The sequence below is a fragment of the Pelodiscus sinensis genome, chromosome 3 (assembly GCF_049634645.1).
Source record: "Pelodiscus sinensis isolate JC-2024 chromosome 3, ASM4963464v1, whole genome shotgun sequence".
Classification (NCBI taxonomy): domain Eukaryota; kingdom Metazoa; phylum Chordata; order Testudines; family Trionychidae; genus Pelodiscus; species Pelodiscus sinensis.
This window is the reverse complement of record NC_134713.1, coordinates 70,531,672-70,552,472: the sequence shown is the minus strand read 5'-3', so window position 1 is coordinate 70,552,472 and position 20,801 is coordinate 70,531,672. Positions and strand designations below refer to the sequence as shown.

Here is a 20,801-nt window from a genome sequence, read left to right as displayed (position 1 = left end):
CCCATGACAGTGTATTTTCTATAATAATTATAATTTGATTTTTTTAAAACTTGTATCTAGGATTGCTGTTTGATAGTGTATCATCCTTATAGACCTTTGCTCCAATATGTGCAAGATATGGGCCAAGAAGACATGCTACTACCCCTCGCATGGTAATGAAGACAAAGGTTAATACTACTGCATCCTTTCAGTAGGAAAGTTGACTTGGGGGAAAAAACCCTTCAGAAATTGTCAAGTACGAATTGATTTGGCCATTTCTACACATAAAGTTGCAGCAGTTTATTGATGTAAATGTGTCTACACAGGGGTTGACAATGGTGTAACTAATAGATCAATGATTTTCAAACTTTTTAGGCTGCATACCCCTTTCCAAATAATGCAATCTACCAAGTGTCCCCACCTGAGACAGTTAGTATTGATGGAGGTTTGGCAGGTCATCATCATGCGCCCTTCCAGATTTCTGCCCTCCATTGAGTATTCGCTTTTATATGATTTCAGACTGGGGCAGGGGTTTCACTCCAACAGCGGTGTAGAAGAACATTCAGAGGGGCAAGTAGAGACACCAGGCAGCCTGGACCAGCCCTGAATGGTGGAGCTTTGGGAGGGAGCGCCACCTGTACTGCCTCTCTTCAGCAGGCCTCCAAGCCTGTCTGGGTTGGAGGGAACACAACCAAAAGTGGTAACTCAAAGGCGGGGATCAATTTGTTGCACTCCCCCTCAACCAAGACAGGCTGGATGGCCTGCTGAAGTGAGTCATGGGTGCTGCACCCTTCCTTAAGCTCAGCCATGTGGGGTCTGACCCAAAATGCCTGGTGTTGCCACTCACCTCCTGCTCCCCAATTTTTCCTCCGTGTCCCCATAGTTTGAAAACTTCAGTACTTAATAAAATGCTGTGTTCACTGTTACATGATTTTTCTTGCATACCCCGACAAGAGCTCACATACCCCAGTTTGAAAGCCACTGTTTAGTTTAAAGATTTTTTTAATTAAAACATTTAAAACAAAATAAAAATATGCAATAAAAAATGTAACCTATGCCTCTCTCAACTGTCTATTAGAAGCCAGGAACTCCTGATTTATCACTTAAACTCAGACAAGGTCTCCCTCTGTAGCTTTGAACAAGCTACTATCCCTTTTTGCTTTTGTTTGCTTTTCCTTGTAATGGGGATAAAAATACTTCACAGGAGAGCTGTGAAGATTGGTTGGTGTTGAAAATTTTAAAATGTATCTTCAAAGTACTTTGCAAAGCAATATTTTATTAGAAAACAAAATACTCTTCCAAGTAGAATTCTTAGAAGCAAACCATCACTAAAGTCACTGGGAAAAAATCAAAAGATTCAAGAGAAGAAGTGTGTGTACATCGATGCAGATATTAATGATTTTACACCTTCATTTCTGACTGTCTTAATGTTTAAAAAAATCCCACTAAATTTAAAATAAAAACAGATGGTAATTTCTGAAGTAAAATGGGAATAAAAGTAAACAGGGCATTTATCTACTATTTTTGTTTGCACAGGAGGATAGTGAATGATACATATAGAACTGATCTTTGTCTACTGTACCCTCCCTTCATGATTGCCCTAGGTAGGTAAAAAGTTCAACTGCTGTACTGTATCTGAATGGTTTCATCTTGCATAGTGTTCCATGAATGGGCATTTCTTAGCAAATGCACTGTTCTAAAGAATGTTGATTTGTTTATCTTCACCATCTTCTTCAGTTATCACTTCAGATGTTACTGACAGTACTGCCATGTGGCTTGAAAATCTTACAAGAAACTTGAAAGCTTGATTCAGAGCTTAAATCCCCACAACTATGATGTGGAAGTGTTGTAGAATGGATAGTACTCAAGGGAGACATTCAGAGCTACAAAGAAAGAAACAATAGTAGAAACCATTCTGAAAATTGATATTTTTCAATTACAAACCTCTTTTATTTTTTATAATAAATGAATCTTTGGTCAGTAGACATGTCCCTCTGTTTATTTTACTTTGCAGCTTGCCTACATGTGGCCTGTGTTGTCCAGCAGAAGGATGCAAGGCAGTGGTTTGCTGAGTTGTCTGTTGATATGGAGAAGGTATTTTTTCTTACTTGATATGAGATATAATTAATAATATAAATTGATATTTTGCAGGCTTGTCACTTAAATCTCTACTGTTGTTACATGATGTACACTCTGTACTGTTAAACCTGGTCAGGAATTAGAGGGGAGATTTCTAAAAAAAAACCCAAGTATTTCAGGAAGAGGACTTGATGATTTGGTATATAGCACTCTGTCATTAGAGCCAGTGCTAAAGCACAGAGTGCTGCTGGAATTGTCATCTTTCAGATGAAACATAAAACTGAGGTCTTGTTTACTTGGGGCCACTAAATAGCTCATAGCATTTTTCACAAAATGAAAGTGTTAACCTAAGAGCATTCTGGCCGAACTCCAGTGTGGGCAGTTCTGCCTAATTCTTTCTACAGTATTAATAGCTTACTTGCTATTCTCATTTTAAATATATTTGTGGTGTAGTTTTGCTGTGTGCAATGTGCATTAGAATCTTTCTGGATAACACTATGACCCCAATCCATCAAAGCACTACAGCTCATGCTTATGAATTACACTTTTGGGTTTGACTACCCAGCACATTTCAGAGTGTTGTTCATATATGTGCGAAGTAAAATGAGTTGAACATGACAGGAAATACAAGGGGAAAACTACTCTATCAATGGGTTGTACTATGTAGTGACTTAAGTTACTCCTGCTCTTGAATATATTTGTGTGTTTAGGCTTTCCATTTCTGATACTAATAGCAATCTAGGCGTAACAGTTCACATCCATACCACTTAGCCAACTGTGACTCTGATTTCAGAGAGATATATTGCTTTCATGGTGCTCAATGCTTTATCTGAACTCGGGCTTTTCTTGTGTGCTTGTTTTACTATCAAGTATTTTAAGTCAGTGACTGCCAATGTGAGAGCCGTACACCACATGCAATCCTTTCTTAGAAAAAAATTCTGCACTAGAAAAGTCATATCTGTACAGGTTAGTAGGAAGAGGGGGCAGAGCTAAGAAAGCTACAAAGCAAAAAATAAGTGGTATGAGTAAAAAGAATAAATTATAGAAGAGGTTGAACCTGTCTAATCTGGCACTATTTGGTCCGACAACATCCATGTAGTCTAGCATGATTTTAATTAGTTGGATGTTCACTTATGGGTGCAGCCCATAAAGTTTGCTTACAGCCACCAGTTCTATGTCCTGCGCTGTAGTTTAGCTCTAATTTACCCCTGAATGTATTCTGGGAGTCCAGTAAGCAGTAGAAGCATTGGTAATGCTGCTAGACAATATTGACCCCACTCATTGGCAAACTTTCTGGTTCAGCAACAACCAGGCCTAGATTAGAGAGTGTTCCAGAATAGAGAGATTCAAAAATAGAGAGGTGAAAAGATAAAGTTGGTAGATGGTGCTTTGGCAAAACAAAAGAGCCGCTCTGAGACTGTAGAAGTTCACAGGACAAAATAGTTGTGTGCTGTTCAGCCCCTCCCCTTCTCTAGGGTACTAAGACCAGTGGATTTCAAACCATAGTACACGGAGCACCTGTGATGTGAAGAACACTTGCTGGGTGATCCAGGGACCACCATTTGCTAGTTATATGCTATTGCATGGCCTGGTTAACAACTGCTATATAGACTTAATAGAAACTAAAACTATGTTCTTTATATTATTGTTCCATGTAACTAGTTGCAAATTCAGTTTTTGATGGGAACAAAGTGGTTTGTGTAATTCTGAGTAAGAGGCGAAGTGCTCAAGAAATACTTTGTTAGAAATGCAGTGCTGAAAGGGAACTTGAGACATCAAGTCTAGCTACCTGTACTAAGGCAGGACTAAATTAACTTAGACCATCCCTGACCAGTCTTATGACGTAATTTACCATCAGAAAAAGCTTTAGAACTCCTGAGCTAGAACAAGATGCTCTCAGCTGTCTGGGGAAATAATAAAGATTGCTAAATTGTTGAGAATAATGTGAAGGCCACCCTGATATAGAGAAAACGCTATACTTACATTTTGGTTGGTTGGGTTACACATTTTTGTGGGTAGTGATGAACACAGAACCATTATAGTATCTGATCTCAAATATTTCTAATTAGATTTTGGAAATAATCAGGGTCATTCTAAAACTGTATGAACAGTGGAAGAACTTTGATGAGAGGAAAGAAATGGCTACTATTCTTAGTAAGATGCCTAAACCGAAACCACCCCCAAACAGGTACTGTGCATTTTTTTCTCATGTCATATTGTATACTGTAAAAATTTTAAACCAGAAACTTCCTTTTAAACACAAGAGAACATTTCATTGGGGCATAGTAAATATATTTACAGTGAAGATCTTTCCATGATAGATTCCTTCCTGTCCACTGGTTTGGGAGCTATGAAGAAGAGTTGGTTCTGGTTGATAGATTAGTTGTAACATTTTTTTAATGTTAGCTTTTCTGATTAAATTCATTTAATGAGGACATGTTCAGTTCAGCAAACATAAGGAACAGGTCATTATTAGGGATGTTGATGTGTAGTCTATTATACAATTAATCTAAGCTTAGGCTTATCGGCTAACCTTCTCAACTACACACATGTGCCCTCCCCTCCCCCCGCTTGCTGCCTCTGAAACAGAGGCAGCAAAGTGGGGGAGCAGGAGCTGGGGGGAGCTGGCTTAAAAGCCAGTTCCTCCAGCACCAGCTTGCAATGCCACCAGACCCCCATGCTGCTGCCTTTATCAGAGGCAGCAGTGCAGGGAAGGATGGGACAGGGGAGGCTGCCATGAAGCAGTCCCTACTCGTGCGGGGCGGGGTGGGGGGCGTTCTGAGCTCCTCGCAAACAGAGGCTGCTCTGCCTCCCGTGACATCAGAGCAGCCTTTATCCACAGGGAGCTCGGACCACCTGCAGACAGGGGCTGCTGCCACCCTGCACTACTGCCTCTGTATCAGAGGCAGCAGTGCGGGGTGGCAGGCAGCTGGTTTGCACAGGGAGATGGTTTTTAAACTGGCTCCCCTCATGGACTGGCTCCCACTTGGCACCCCACGCTACTGCCTCTAATACAGAGGCCCTGGGTGGCAGGGGGCTCTCTGGGAGGGAGAGCACTGGCTGCTGGCCCCGCTCCCGAGAACTATAGAATAGTTGAGCAACTGATAAGAATTAATGTAGTTACTTGAGTATTCTATTACTCAATACAGTGACTAGGAATGTTAGGTAACTAGAAAGGCCTGACTGCTCAGAACTGTGCCTGTACAATTTTATGCAAAATTTGCTCTGGTAGGTACTGTTATGTACAGATTGTCAAGTTACAGACAAATCACAAGATGCAAATATATGAGCTTAAATCTGGTATCTGCAGAGGTAAACTGGGTGCGCAGTTGGACAGTTTTTTATGTATCCAGTTTTAAAAATTAGATCCTACAAATACATTGTTTTGTATGTTTTCTAGTTGAATTATTTTATATATACACAGTTATCAAAATAGTGGGGTTTTTATTGCAGAGCTGGGACATGCAAAAAATGCTATGAATTTTGTGTCTAAATATTCAAGGGGCTTTTAGTACTTGGTCTTATATTGCAATGTTAGTTCTTCCTTTCTTGAAGGCTAGCAATGTAAATAATGAATTTATTATCTGAAATATGTGTCTCTCCCTCCAAACAGTGAAGGAGAACAGGGTCCAAATGGAAGTCAGAACTCCAGCTACAACCAGTCTTAAGACATTCCAAAGAACTTTATGGACCACTTTGGATCAAGACATACTGGGATCTTAATTGTGTTCATGAAATGGACCAAAGATTTCAATAATGTCTTTGACCTAGAACTTGAAGAATAAATGGCTTGTTTCTATCAAGCATATTGAAAGCTTTTTCTTTAAAACTGCATCAACCCCTTTAACACTGGAACAACTGCATTGGCAAGATTCTCAATGTAAGGAATTCAAAAGTTTTGAACAGAGCTGCAAAAGATTCACACATGCACTTCAATGTTGATAGCTGAATACTGTTTTGTTTGCTTTAAGAAAAACATAGGTTGCCATTAAAGTGAAGATTTTTTAAAAGTACAGTAGTGAAGCCTGTAAAATGTAACAATATTAATGGCCCTGTGTCTTTATCGTTATTTGTTACTGAAGGAGGATAGTGTATACATCTTTTAATTGATCTTTCCATTTGTTTATAGCTAAGGACTAATATGAAAACCCCTCACAGTCTTTCAGAAACAAAGGCTGTAAAAACCTGTAAAAATGTTGCTAATTTCAATGGAAACAGTGCAGGGAAGAAGTTCCTCTTCTGGACTCAAGCGATGCTGTTTTACTCAGTACACGTAGCTTGGATATTTTTCCACAAAACGTAGTAGCCACGCTTACCAGAAAAGTGCAATATAAAATGGGCATTTGGGAAAAAAAGTTTTCTTCGCCATTTTAAATATTAGGAATATTTAAAAGTTTATAAATTATTTCAAGTACTATACTGTGCAATCCTCAAATGGTTTAGAATCAACTAACTTTTTTTATTGTAGGTTTTTGGGGCGTGGGGGAGGGGGCTTACAAAAGGTATACACTGTTAGTCTGCCTTCATTGTTGTGAATTTGAGTTTATGTAGAATTTTACTGAAAGGAACAAGCTTCATTCTGGCTGTTTTAAAATGTTACTTTAAGAATAGCTTTTAATAATTATTGCAATGATAGGATTCTTTGTTAATGACTTTTTGGACAAAATTAGTTTCTTTAAAGCCATGGGCTGTAGCCTGCATTCCTTAGTCATGCAGAACTCCTGTTCAAGTCAGGGTTCAGCCCTAAAGATTAAGGTTTTCCCTCTTCATGTACTGTTTAATTCACAACTAAAAATGCTGATTGTACCATAAATAAAAGTTGGATAGAAACTGATGTCCAATAGCTTTTTTAATACAATATAAATTTTCTCCAAAGCATAGTAACACATTACATAGGTTTAAACTATAGAAAACAAGTGCTTGAAAAACATGGCCAGATGAAACTGGTTAATTCTAAAACTTGACCATTTAAAAACCAACTAACATTTTTTGCAGTCCTCTACTGGACTTCTAATTCAATGAAGTGCAACCAAAGGTGGTTTTGTATGCAATCAATGAGCCAATTTGCACTTAATAATTTGTATTAAATGTTTTATAAAAATAACTAACACCCATTTTACAGTGAGTGAAAACAGGCATTTTAGCCTTATCATACACTACTTTTGTTGGTAGACACCTTATCCTTCTACTCTTGGAAATTGGCTTGTTGGTTTAGTCCCTGGAAGCTAAACACTGTACTGTTTGTAATGTGGACATGATGGGTAGGAATAAATCAATGCAAACTAACAGTGATTATGTGTAGTTCTTAAAACACTGATGATTTCTGAACTAAAGCTTTATTCAAGTAATATTCTTGTCGTCCTCAGTAGGAGCAGCTGTGCTAAGTATTTGCAAAAATCTACAGTTTTACAGCATTTTAACCTAGAAAGTGAACTATTTGTTTTCAGAACTTCTTGCTTCTGCATATAACTATATGTTCACGATTGTAGTGTCCAAAATGTTTTTTCCATGTAGCTCTAAAGAGCTATTTTGAAGCACTTGGAAAAGGGGAAAGTTATCAGGAATAGTCAACACGGATTCACCAAGGGCAAGTCATGCCTGCCCAATCTGATTAGCTTCTATGATGAGGTAACTGGCTCTATGGACATGGGGAAGTTGGTGGATGTGACATACCTTGACTTTAGGAAAGCTTTTGATAAGGTCCCCCACGTTATTCTTGCCAGCGAATTAAGTATGAATTGGATAAATGGACTGTAAGGTGGGATAGAAAGCTGGCTAGATTTTCCGGCCCAACGGGTAGTGATCAATGGCTCAATGTCTGGTTGACGGTTAGTTTCAAGTGGAGTGCCCCCAAGGATCGGTTTTAGGACCTGTTTTGTTTAACATCTTTATTAATATCCCAGATAAGGGGACGGATTGCGCCCTCAGCTAGTTTGCAGAGGACACTAAGCTATGGGGAAGAGGTAGATACATTGGAGAGTAGGGATAGGATGCCATGTGACCTAGACAAGTTGGAGGATTGGACCAAAAGAAATCTGATGAGGTTCAACAAGGACCAGTGCATAGTCCTGCACTTGGGTAGGAAGAATCCCAAGCATTGTTACACCCTGGGAATCAACTGGCTAAGTATCAGTTCAGCAGAAAAGGATGTGGGGATTATAGTGGATGAGAAACTGAATGCGTCAACAGTGTGTCCTTGTAGCCAAGAAGGCTAATGGCATATTAGGGTGCATTAGGAGGAGCATTGCCAGCAAATCTAGAGAAGTTATTATTCCCCTTTATTTGGCACATCTGGAGTACTGCCTCCAATTCTACCTCCCCCCTCTCCAAAAGGATGTAGATGCATTGGAGAGGGTCCAACGGAGGGCAACCAAAATGATTAGAGTGCTGGAGCACATGACCTACGAAGAGAAGCTGAGGGATTTGCGCTTATTTATTCTGCAGAAGAGAAGTGTGAGGGGGGATTTGATAGCAGCCTTCAATTTCCTGATGAGAGGCTGTTCTCAGTAGTGATGGATGACAAACAAGGAGCAATGGTCTCACATGACAGTGGGGGAGGTCTTGGTTGGATATTATGAAAAACTGTTTCACTAGGGGGGTAGTGAAGCACTGGAATGGGTTTCCTAAGGAGGTGATATAATCATTTCTGGGGGTTAGTAGGGAGTAAAAAATCTTCATTAAAAGATGTAGAGTGCCCATCCCCACTTATTTGTTCAACCCTTTTAGATATAAATTAACACCACCAATTGCACATCTACATTAAGAAAGCTTCCTATAACCCTCAATAAAAGCCTGAGAGAAAGGACTTCGGTGTGCCCTTATCAGCAGATCAAGAATCTGTCAAACAAGTTGGCTGGGGAGGAAAAAGACTTCTACTGTTGAAAAGTGCCCTTCCATAGAGCTATCTTCTTTTAAAAAGAAGGGGATGGTTGGCTTAGTGCTTTAGAGAGTCAGGCCTTTTGGGATTGCATACCATGAGACATCTCTAAAAGGGGGGGGGGGGGGGGGAAATCCACATTTCTTCCTATATGCCTGTGGAAAGTTACAGGGGAATGCTATAGTGAGTAGTCAGTGATTAACTTGCAACAAATTATAAAATCTATGCACAACAGAACCGCTTGACAGGGAAAATGTTGCATAATGACATTCATATTCCAATTTCTTCATTGCCTTGGAAGTCACTTTGCAGTAGTATGAAGAACAAGAAAAGGCAATGTGTGTAACTTGAGTCAATTTTGTGACTACAGTGCCCCATTAGGGATTCACTATAAAAAAAGTAAATGTACTTGAAACAGAGATTGCTAATAACTGCTCTGTAAATCTAGAGAGTTCTACTTCCCTTGCATTCTGAAGAATCCTACTCTAAATTATCACATCTAAACTATCATATCATACACCTGAAGTCTTATTTCACAATCTTTGAGATTGGAGTTTTCTGCCTGAAACCTCGAAATGTGCCTTAAAGAAATGTTACTATACTGTCTTGAAATACGAATGCATAACCTTATGCATAGCTTCTGTAGCCAGACTCGTATTTTGCTGTAAAATTTTAGAGTCACCTTTGTGTTTGCAGGATCTGCTTTTTCCCCTTTGTATTTGCTCTGACAGAACAGACAGGTTAAGAACAGCTGCTATATGCTGATTAGTGTCAGTTGGCTCTGAAGTATCATTCCAACCCAATTAAAAGTCTGACATTTCTAGATATTAAGAGGAATATATAAAAATTGCTTGACATAGTTAAGTTTCTTAATATGTTTAATCATGATCCCCTGCTGTACATTTTTGAAGTATATCAATATTGTATTGTATGTTCAGTTTTTACAGTAGAGACATTTTTTATTTATGGAATAGTTCCATAGTAATTTTAACATGTGATCAAGGGAAAGTGAGCATTGAAGACTACACAAATAGAATGTTCAAATCACAATTTAAAATTCAGAATAATCAGCTACATTTAACAGTGTATTAAGTTTAGTATTTAAATAAATATTCCCATTTACACTACATTCTCCATTGTTAATTTTATTTCATACTAATATTACTAGCCACCTGAAGATTTCAGGACACTATAATAAGGTTAATATTCCAAAAATTGTCATTTTTTTCCCTCTGGCAGTTCATATTTTGCCCACTCCTCGAAGCCACCAGCATAGTGCTGAACTCTGAAAGTATACAGAAGACGGTTAATGTTTTAGAGATGCTAGTATAGATAAACTTGTGAGAAGAGTATGAAGTCTAGTTGACTCTTTAAAATTAAACAGTTTAGTTTCTTGTCATAAGATTTTACAATAGTAAGTGACAGTGTGTTCACTATTGCAAAACCAGAACAAAATGCAGTGGTTGTATGGCTTATTTCACTTAGAGAAAATGAATAGCAAGATCACTAACTGAAATATCATGGGGGACTAAGTAAGGATCAAACAAGTGGTGGCACAGTCCATGCATATTGTATTGGGGGGGAGGGGAAAAAAAGACTTGCCAGCTGTCTACACTGGCCGCTTGAATTTGCGCGAGAACACTGACGATCTCATGTAAGATTGTCAGTGTTCTTGCGCAAATACTATGATGCTCCTGCTCAGGGATAAGCCCTCTTGCACAAATGCTTTTGCGCAAGAGGGCCAGTGCAGACAGGTAAAAACTGTTTTGCGCAAAAAAGCCCCGATGGCAAAAATGGCGATCGGGGCTTTCTTGCACAAAACCGCGTCTAGATTGGCATGGACACTTTTCTGCAAAAAGTGCTTTTGCGCAAAAGCATCCGTGCCAATCTAGACGCTCTTTTCCATTAAAAGCGTTTGCGGAAAAATCATGCCAGTCTAGATGCAGCCCCAATGTTTAATAAAATTTGAACAAGAAGATGTTTAATAGTAGATCCACTTTACTTCAGAAGTTTTAAGTGATATCAATCTGTCCTAACCTCTCTTCCAGAGATTCATTCATGTCTGATCTATACAGTCTCTAAAGGGATGCATAAAATAACCTCTTGAATGCATAGATAATCCAGTGCTAACATTTCAAACAATTACAAAGGTAAAGCCATTCTGGCCTCACAATTGCACTAGTTAGAGTCTTTTAAAAATCCATCACTGCTGTCAAATAAGTGTGTATGGAAAACATGCTACCCAATGGAGAACTAGGAACCAGTTATGTTTTTTAAATGGATGTCAAATTAAAAGTATTACCAACAAGGAGATTATTCACTATATTCATGTAGGTGAGGAAAAAGAAAAGGCTCTAACTTTCTGGTTCCCCACAGCTATCCCAAATGCTGTGGTACTTAGATACCATAAAGGAGCAGTGGCACATTTAGGGCCAGAATGACACTTTAAAATGAACTGTCTGGACATTAACCAAGGATTTTTATTTAAATTTACAAAAACAACCATTTTTTAAAAAAAAGGAAGAAACAAAAACTCTTCTTAGTAAAGCAATATGAAACTGGTATTTCAAGACATGAAAAAAATCAACGAAAATGGAATTATGGATGGCTTAGTTTGGTTCTACTCAGGAGTGTAAGACTGAAGTTGGGGAGTCCCACTTTGGTATGAACAATTTCTATGTAAGTATTTGCTCAATTTACTAGAGCTTAGACTGTCAGCTGTTCAAATGCAGTCTGGAGCATGAAAGTCATAAGAATTCCGTAACTAAGAGCTACTTTCATTTTATACCTGTGCAGTCATGTTATGCCCTTAATTACCATACACCTGAGAAAACTGGCAAAGGACTATATAATTGAGGGCATGGATTGAAGACAATAGGGTTGAACAGATAGCATTGCAATTGCCACTTAGCCAACAGTTTTGCTAATATATAAGTTCAGCTCAGTATCCCAGAGCTATTCTAGTTTGCAGAGCTGGGGGGGTGGGGGGGGAAGAGATCTGGTTACTGATTGAACAGAGATGTCTCTGAATACACACTGGGAGAAGATCTGCAGAGTACCATTTTTAGATAGCCATAATTAAAAATAGCTATGGTTTAGACACTAATTACTCTGTTTTTATTCTTGAATCTTCATCTGGACCCTTAAGATGACAATAGAAATACTAGAGGCTTTGTTTACACTAAGCATAGAGTGTAACTGTGGCAGTGTGCAGCAGAGTTGGTCATGGCTCCAGTGCAGGGACAGTTCTGCCAGCACTGTACATAAACCACCTCCACGAGAGGAGTAGCTAACAATGAGTCTTTTTACACTGGTGCTTTACAGCACTGTAACTTGCTGTGCTCAGGAGGGTGCATTTTCCACCTGAGCAGGAGAGTTATAGCACAGAAGTAGCTGTAACTACTACTGGTCCATCTAGCCCAGAATCCGGTCTCTAACCATGGCTTGTGCCAAATGCTTCTGGCAGTTGGAGGGGGTAGAGGCACCCTGAGTATAGGGTTGCATCCCTAAGCATCTGGTTAATAGTGATTGATGGAACTATCGTCCATTAACTTATCCTTTTAAAATAGTTATACTTTTGGCTTTCAAAACATCTCATGGCCATGAGTTCCACAGCTTGACTGTATGTTCCATGAACTAGTACTTCCTACCTGCCACCTCTGAATTTCATCTGGTTTTCTGAATTTGATGTTTTGTGAAGGAGTAAAATATTTCCATACTCACTTTCTCCACACCCACATCTCCCATTAGTAGTCCCTTTTCTAAACTGACCAGTCCTAGTCTTTTTAATTTCTCTTTGTATGAAAGCTGATCATATGTATGGAACTTTTCGTTGCCCTTTTTTGCACCTTCTCGAATTCTAATGTTTCTTTTTGGAAATGAAATAATCAGAAATGCATGCAGTATTCAAGATATGAGTGTACCATAGATTCACATCTAGACATGGTATTTTGATTGTTAGGAATCATTAGGAAAGAGACATGGTTAGTTTTGCCTGCCAATGCACTCAGCAGATGTTATCAGAGAACTATCTGCAAAGACTCCAAGAACTCTTTAGAGAGAGGTAACATCTAATTCAGACCCCAATAGTTTGTGTAGTTAGGATTCCCCCCCTCCCCTCAGTGTACACTACTTTGTCACTTCTTAACACTGAATTTTGTCAGGCCATCTATTGAGATCACTTTAACTCTTGCAATGAGTTTTGGATTTAGAAAGTTACATCTACAGGTTGTGCCACCTCACTGTCTCATTCCTTTCCCTTCCCCCCTCCCCCCCACATCAACAGAGACCTCTGCTATTCAAGATTTTTGTAAGTATGGAAAATGGGGCAGACGGAGCTATTTATCTTTCCATTGTAAAAGCTGCCTGTTTATTCCTACCTTTCGTTTCCTATCTTTTAACCAATTAGAGATCTATGGGTACGTCTAGACTACATGCCTCTGTCGCCAGAGGCATGTAGATTAGGCTACCAGGCATAGGAAAATGAAGCGGCAATTTAAATAATTGCCGCTTCATTTAAATTTACATGGCTGCCACGCTGAGCCGATCAGCTGTTTGTCAGCTCAGCGCAGTAGTCTGGACGCGCGGGTGTCGACATCAAAGGCATTTGTCGACCACCCAGGTAAACCTCATCCCAGGAGGCATACCTGGATGGTCGACAAATGCCTTTGATGTCGACACCCGCGCGTCCAGACTACTGCGCTGAGCTGACAAACAGCTGATCGGCTCAGCGTGGCAGCCATGTACATTTAAATGAAGCGGCGATTATTTAAATCGCCGCTTCATTTTCCTATGCCTGGTAGCCTAATCTACATGCCTCTGATGACAGAGGCATGTAGTCTAGACGTACCCTATGAGAGGACCTTCCTTCTTACCTCATGACTGCTTAAGTCTTTTCTGAGAAGCCATGTCAAAGGCTTTCTGAAAGTCAGAGTACACTACGCCGACAGCATCATGTTTGTTTGCACCTCCCGATGATGCATGATTATCTTTTACAAAAGTCATATTGACTCTTGCCCAACAAATTGTGTTTATGGCTGATTCTTCTGTTGACTCGTTTCAACCAGTTTGCCTGGTACTGAAGGCAGGTTTACTGGCCTATAATTGGTAGGATCATTCTAGAACTTTTTTAAAAAACTTGTTTTATTAGCCAGCCTTCAATTGTCTAGGCCAGAGGCTTATTTAAGTGATATAACTATTAACAATGGTTTGTAGTCTGCAATTTCATATTTGAGTTCTTTCAGAAGTCTTAAATACCATCTGATCCTGGTGACTATGGGCACGTGTCTACACTGCACGCTTATTTCAAAATAAACTATTCTGGAATACTTACTCCAAAATAGTAAGTCTACACTGCAGGGAAGCCTCAAAATTAGCCTGGGTAGGGTTCCTTAATGTAGATGTGCTATCTTGATTTAGAGCCACAGGTGGCACTGAGGAGGAATAACTTAACCCCTCACCAAGGCAATTCTATTTCGAAATAGGAGCAGTGGAGTGTCTACACACACCTTATTTTGAAATAGCTATTTCAGATTAGGCGTTATTCCTTGTAGAATGATTTACAGATTTTGGAATAAGCCATCCATTATTTCAAAGTTATTTCAGAATGGCTGTGTAAACACTCATTTAAAAATAACGCTAGTTATCACTGCAGAAATAACAGTGCAGTGTAGACCCACCCTTAATGTTTATCAGTTTGTTCCAAAACCTCCTCTGAAGCCTCAATCTGCGGCAGTTCCTCAGATTTCTCAAAACAAAAACTATGCAAACCACAAATACCTCTGTCTCCACCCTACCCCAATCCATAGCTAGCGATGAAAATAATTCATTTAATTTGTCTGCAACAGCTTTGTCTTTCTAAAGTGCTCCTTTGCCTGTGATGTACTTGATCTTCCAGTTTTTTCTTGGCCTATCTAGTTATACTTTTACACTTTATTTGCTAGAGTTTATGCTCTTATTTTCCTCACTAGGATCTTACTTCCAATTTTTAGATGACTTTTTACCTGTAATTGCCTCTTACTCTGCTGTTCAGAATGTGTTTGTTCTCTTACTGTTTATTTAGTTTAAGTGTACATTATGGTGTTTACCTTCCACGCAGTTTTCAGGCATTTCATCAGTGTAACTGTTTCCTCTAATTTCTGTTTAGCATCCTCATTTTTGTGTAGTTCCCCCTTTTGAAGTTAAGTGCTACTGTGATGGGTTTCTATGGCATTTCCCCCCATACAATGACGTTAAGTTTAATTACATAATGCTCATTATTACCAAGCAGTTCAGCTCTATTTTCCTCCGCACACCACTTAAATAAGAGACTGCCTCTTCCCTTGTGGGATCCATGACAAGCTGCTCCCAGCAGCAGTGATTTATGGCATCCAGAAATTTTATCTGAGCATCCCTTCCTGAGGGAATATGTACGCAGCTAATATGAAGATAGAAATAGTAGTACAGAATGGGAGATTTCATGTCTTTTCAGCCTCTTTAATGCACCCTAAGACCACCAGGGAAGGGCCCCAATTTGCAGAAAGTGTATTTTCCCATTAATCCTGTTGTCCATGCAGGAACTTACCCAGACAGTACTTCAACTGCTTACCTGCTGAAGCCCAAAGACATAGCAATATCCAATGCCTTCTTGCTTCGCACACCTGCCATGCAGGAAAAGACTAGATGGTCAGATTTAGTAGGCATATCTTGATTATACCGTCTTTTAAAGTCTTTTGAGTTCATCTGTAGAGCTTCCACAACCTCACCCACTGCAAGAATAGATGCAAAAACTGGATGTGTAATTCATAAAGGAGATTTATTTGTGAAGATTTACACTAGTTTTCCAGAAGACTTTTCCGTAAGTATCACAACTTGTTTTTGTTAGTCACCAAGGTTTGTTTGCAAGTTTAGGCTTACGACTTCTGATCTTGTTGCTATGCAGTGATACGTATAACTTACATGGTATGTTGATGGATCCAGGAATTTTTCCCAACTGTTCAATTTCCCACTTCTCTCGAACATCAATATGAGTGGTTTGTGATTTTAGCAAGCCTCTGAGTTCTTTATAGGAAACACTGTAATCAGCAGCAGTGCCAAGATTACGTGAGATCACATTTACAGTTCTCAGACCTAGGAAAAGAAAAAGACTGTTATCCCACAAGAAGCAAGAAAAATCATGTAGTTTCCAGAAATCTTGGGAAAACTATTAATCATGCTAAAAAAATGCAAGATGCTCCAGTTTGGAGGAATTTAGCATGGTAAATCAATAATTGGCAAGTTTACAGATATTTAGGTGAGCCTGAGTTATTCCACTGTCATTATGGTTATCCTAGTCAGTGCTTCCCCAGATTAGAAATTAAGCCTACATGTATGTTTATATTTCTTCCTTAAGTGGATTTTAAAAGATATTGTGAGATGGCTCAAATAACTGGGTTTTACTACATATCTGATTAATACTTACAACCAAATGGTTTATTTTTGCAGCTTGAAAATGAGGAAAACCTACTGTCAACACAGGTATAGTCTTAAACCACAAAAATACAGGCTGTGTTTTCTGCTAATATGTTAATGATTGTGTTGTCTCTCAGGTTCATTTGAGTTGTAATAAAACTCTTAGGAGGAAAGGGTTAAATACACTCTTTGGCACTACAAAATGAATGTTGATTTATAATTTTTTTTTATATTCTTGGTTTCCCACTAGCTGGTCATAGACCCATTCCACTTACTTTATTACCATCCTCATGTTCGTAAAACAATTAAGAGACATTTGATGTACAAGAAAAAGGCCTAAAAAGATATTTATTTTGTGCATGTGTGTGTATGTTAAGAGGCAGGTATTTGAGTAATCGTGTAGTTGATAAGGGAAGGTACTAAAAAGGAGCTACCACCACTGCAATTTAAATGTTGTAAGCGCCAGGCATGCAGGCAGCCTGACTTCTTCTACATATAAACTGCAGGGCTGCGAGGACATAGCTCCTGGACCTGGCGTGAACCAGGATTGAGCCGTGCTTGCACCAAGTTCAGCACCCCTGCCCACGGGGGTCCCAGTGGTGTGGTGGACCAAAGATGGGCTGCTTTGCCTCAGCAACTCCTGTCCATGGTTTAGGGGGGCTCCTAGCTGGAGCAGCCTCCCCTGCGCTGCTGCCTTTGATAGAAGCAGCAGGGCAAGGGGCAAGCGGCACCACGGAAATGGTGCTGGAGGTAACCAGCTTTTAATCTGGCTCCTGCCAGCACTGGCTTCTGCGTCCCCTCCCCTTACTGCTTCTGCTAGAGAGTCAGCAGAGTGAGGGGACATGAGTACAGGCAGTCCCTGGGTTGTGTACAAGATAGGGACTGTAGGTTTGTTCTTAAGTTGAATTTGTATGTAAGTTGGAACTGGCATCCAGATTCAGCCGCTGTTGAAACTGACCAGCAGCGGCTGAATCGGACACACCTGGGGCAGAGCAGCTGGGGTGCTGCTGGGTTGGTCCCGCAGCGCTGCTCCTCGGCGCTACTGGACCAACCCGGCAGCACCCAGCTGCTCTGCCCCAGGTGTTCCCAAGTCAGCCGCAGCTGAAACTGACCAGCGGCTGACTACAGGAAGCCAGAGGCAGAGCTGCTGTTCCCCAGGCTTCCTGGAATCAGCCGCTGATCAGTTTCAACAGCGGCTGACTTGGGGATGCCTGGGGCAGAGCAGCTAGGGTGATGCTGGGTTGGTCCAGTAGCGCCGCACCTTGGCGCTATGGGACCAACCCGGCAGCCCCCCAGCTGCTCTACCCCAGGCGTCGGCGAGAAAAGCCTGGTCTGCTGGGTGGGGGCACGCACTAGCTGCGCCCCCCCCCCCCCCCCCAGCAGACCAGGGAGACGCGGAGCGGTTTTTCTCACCGCGGAGGATGCGGGCAGCGGGACCACCCAGACACGCCGCGGTCCCGCCGCCCGCGTCCTCCGCGGCTTTGCTCCGCGTCTCCCTGGTCTGCTGCCAGGGAGACGCGTAGCGGCTCTTCTCGCCGCGGAGGACACGGGCGGCGGGATCGCCGCGGCACATCTCAGCAGTCTGCTGGTGGGGGGGCGGGGCGCAGCTAGTTCAGGGTTCCCCCACCCCGTTCGTAAATAGGGATCCGACATAAAAGTCGGATCCACGTAACCCCGGGGACTGCCTGTAGTCGAATTGACTACTCTTTTACATCTTGTCTGTGTGTGTTTTGCTGGAGTACATTTTGAAGGTGTGACAGCATATCTCCTGGGAGTGCTAATAAACTATGGGACTAATTTTCTGAAATTAACATTTTATATAATGAGTTTAGATACTTAAATTAAGGTATTTTGGCATTGCTGAACTCAGACTCCTACATCAGGTAGATGTTGGAATGCTATGTAATTTCAAAAGCATTTTAATCATTTAGGACCCAAACAATCCATTAACAGTCAATTTAGCACACCTAAATAGCTTTAAAAATCTGTGCCACAGTCATTTTAAATTAGAGAAGTAGTCACATAAAATTTAACAGTAATTAAAAGTCACTTTCATTTCTAAAGAAAAATTCTTTGAACTTTCCAGATATCACTTGTCTGTTTTTACACTCATCCTAGAATCAATGTAGTCTATTTTTAGTTAAGGTCCAAATTTCTTGGTCCCGGTATAGTCAAAGTCCAGACTCCAGAGAAAATAAAAATAAATAAAAGCACATTAAAATATTTGAAATTTACTCAAAACCATCTGATAACTATTAGGCAGACTGGAAGCCAAATATGGACTCTCTCTGTCAGTCTTCATTGCTTAGACCTTGTGTGGTCCTATTCTCAGGAGAAGGGAATGTTCCTAACTCAGCAAACAGGATGAAGCAAAATGCAGGACAATGTAGCACTTTAAAGACTAACAAGATGGTTTATTAGATGATGAGCTTTCGTGGGCCAGAGGATGGTGATTCAGACATTTACAACTAAATATTAACTTAATAGGCTTTGGAACTTCACTTGAAGGAAAACAGTGCTTTTAATCATCTTAATTTAAATGAAATAAGCACGGCAGTAATTTCCTTTTAGTGCCTAGTCTTTGAAAAATAGTTTACATTTAACAAAAAGTACTGTATTTACTAGAGGGTGTCTCTCTTGCTGCTTCGTCACATACTTCCGGTTCCAGAGTAAGTCTGTGGTTCACCAGTCAGTTCACAAGGCTGGTGTTCTTAAATCTTGAAGCTCTACCCTACTGAGGACAATTTGTAGTGTGGGGCTTTGAGAACCACTGAACCAAACCGCAATCTCGGCATATGATGGGAAACACTTCAAGTCAATTGGTGCTGCAACACTCCCTATACCCCTAGTTCCAGCACCTGTGCTACCCTATCACCTTATCCCCCCTGGCTCTCTAATAACCTGGGACCTACAGCTTCACTGATAACAATCCATGGGCTTGTAATACCAAGCAAGGGCAGAATCAGCAGATGTGATCCAACGGCCTCGGGTCGCATGAGCCTGGGCGTTTTGCTAAAAACGGCTCGGAAACTCACTCGGCTCTCTTCCCAGCGGGACAGCCTCACCGGTGGCACGGAGACTACTCACCAGACTGCCGCGGACGGAGGCCGCTGCTCCAGCCCGCGGCCGCCCGCGGGACACCGAGTAGAAGCCGGGCGGGGCAGCTCAGCCCCCGGGAACCCCACACGGCCATTGCGCTTCCACCGAGCACCGCCCCTAGCGGCATCTGCCTACGTCTCTGTTTCGCCGCAAGGCCGCCCTCTAGGCGGGGCTCTTGACCTGTTTCTCTGAGCCACGCTCTTTAAAGTGCTTGCGCGCGTGACACCTGGGCTGCGCCCCGGTCCAGCCGCGAGGCGGAGTGATGGCGCCTGGAAGGTGAGGGCTGGTAGCCGGAGCTTCCCACGAAATAGACAAGTAAGCTAATGCCCACAAAAGTATTTGATTTTTCTACTTAGAAAAAAACCCTCTTGATGAAGTCCCAACATTTGAAACATGATGTGGAATTCGGGAGACTCAAGCTGACAAGTGCATGTTTTCGTGTTACCCTTTGGCTAGTCCAGGGAAAAAAGATCACTCTAAGCTTGGGACTTCCACAGAGGCACAGGCTGGTGATTCTACCGGAATCATTATGGGCACAGCTCCCTTCTAGCAAAATCTTGCCACCTGTCTACACTGGCCGGGAGTACTTGTGCAAGAACACTGACATTCTAATGTATAAAATCAGTGCTTCTTGTGCAAATACTCTGATGCTCCTGCTCAGGGATAAGCCTTCTTGCACAAGAGGCCAGTGTAGACAGGCAATGTTAATTTCTTGCGCAAGAAAGCCTGATGGCTAAAATGGCCATCAGAGCTTTCTTGCGCAAGATAGCTTCTACACTGGCACAGATGCTTTTGCGCAAATGCACATCTCTTGCGCAAAGGCACATGCCAGTGTAGACGCTCTCTTACTCAAATACTCTAACGCAAAAACTCTTGCGTTAAAGAGTATTTGCGCAAAATCTTGCCAATATAGACGTAGCCCCACAGTATGGACTAGGAGTCAAGAAACAGACCTCTATTCTACAGTGAACTCTACATTGGCTCAATGGGTCTTCAGAGGTTCAAAAGCCATGAGTCAGACCCCCCACAATTCATGAAATTGGCTTTAAACTGTCACGTTTTAAAAATCTGCTTTATTTTTTATCTTTGGGGGAGGAGGCGGCTGCTCAAATTCAATTTGTGTGTGATCCTCACGGGGTCAAATTTCAACCTTAAATGACCACACAAAAATGCCAGCCTTCCACTTAACTTATAAGCCTTATACCTCTATATAACAAAATAATATAATAGCAAAAGTATTTTCAAAGCTCTCATTACTATGTTATCTAGGTGCTTTTACACTATTTCAGAAGTGTATCAGTTTTCACAAGGAAAATGTATACCACTCCCCTCCCCCAAA

The 20,801-nt window shown here is 41.0% G+C and overlaps 3 protein-coding genes across 4 annotated transcripts in view; 2 read left to right on the top strand and 1 right to left on the bottom strand.

Annotated features, from left to right (window-relative positions):
• Window positions 1–7,344, top strand: part of CCNC (cyclin C) — a 29,492-nt gene extending 22,148 nt beyond the window's left edge. For both annotated transcript variants that reach the window (XM_006118436.4, XM_075923926.1), the window contains 5 exons: window positions 61–152; window positions 1,516–1,583; window positions 1,994–2,073; window positions 4,128–4,246; window positions 5,672–7,344. In XM_006118436.4, the coding sequence (XP_006118498.1) occupies window positions 61–152; window positions 1,516–1,583; window positions 1,994–2,073; window positions 4,128–4,246; window positions 5,672–5,726 (414 nt within the window). In that variant the 3' untranslated portion in view covers window positions 5,727–7,344. The remainder of the gene's footprint in view (window positions 1–60; window positions 153–1,515; window positions 1,584–1,993; window positions 2,074–4,127; window positions 4,247–5,671) is intronic.
• Window positions 7,345–9,795: 2,451 nt separating this feature from the next.
• Window positions 9,796–19,580, bottom strand: LOC102449040 (thiosulfate sulfurtransferase like domain containing 3). Its single transcript, XM_006118435.4, has 4 exons — window positions 19,451–19,580; window positions 15,872–16,042; window positions 15,522–15,681; window positions 9,796–10,220 (listed from the first exon to the last, which is right to left on the bottom strand). The coding sequence occupies exons 1-4, from the start codon at window positions 19,554–19,556 to the stop codon at window positions 10,154–10,156; spliced, it is 504 nt and encodes a 167-aa protein (XP_006118497.3). The 5' UTR covers window positions 19,557–19,580; the 3' UTR covers window positions 9,796–10,153.
• A 117-nt stretch (window positions 19,581–19,697) lies between these two features.
• Window positions 19,698–20,801, top strand: part of USP45 (ubiquitin specific peptidase 45) — a 111,837-nt gene continuing 110,733 nt past the window's right edge. Inside the window, exon 1 of the mRNA XM_075923924.1 lies at window positions 19,698–19,777. The gene's annotated coding sequence lies outside the window, so the exon portion shown is untranslated. The remainder of the gene's footprint in view (window positions 19,778–20,801) is intronic.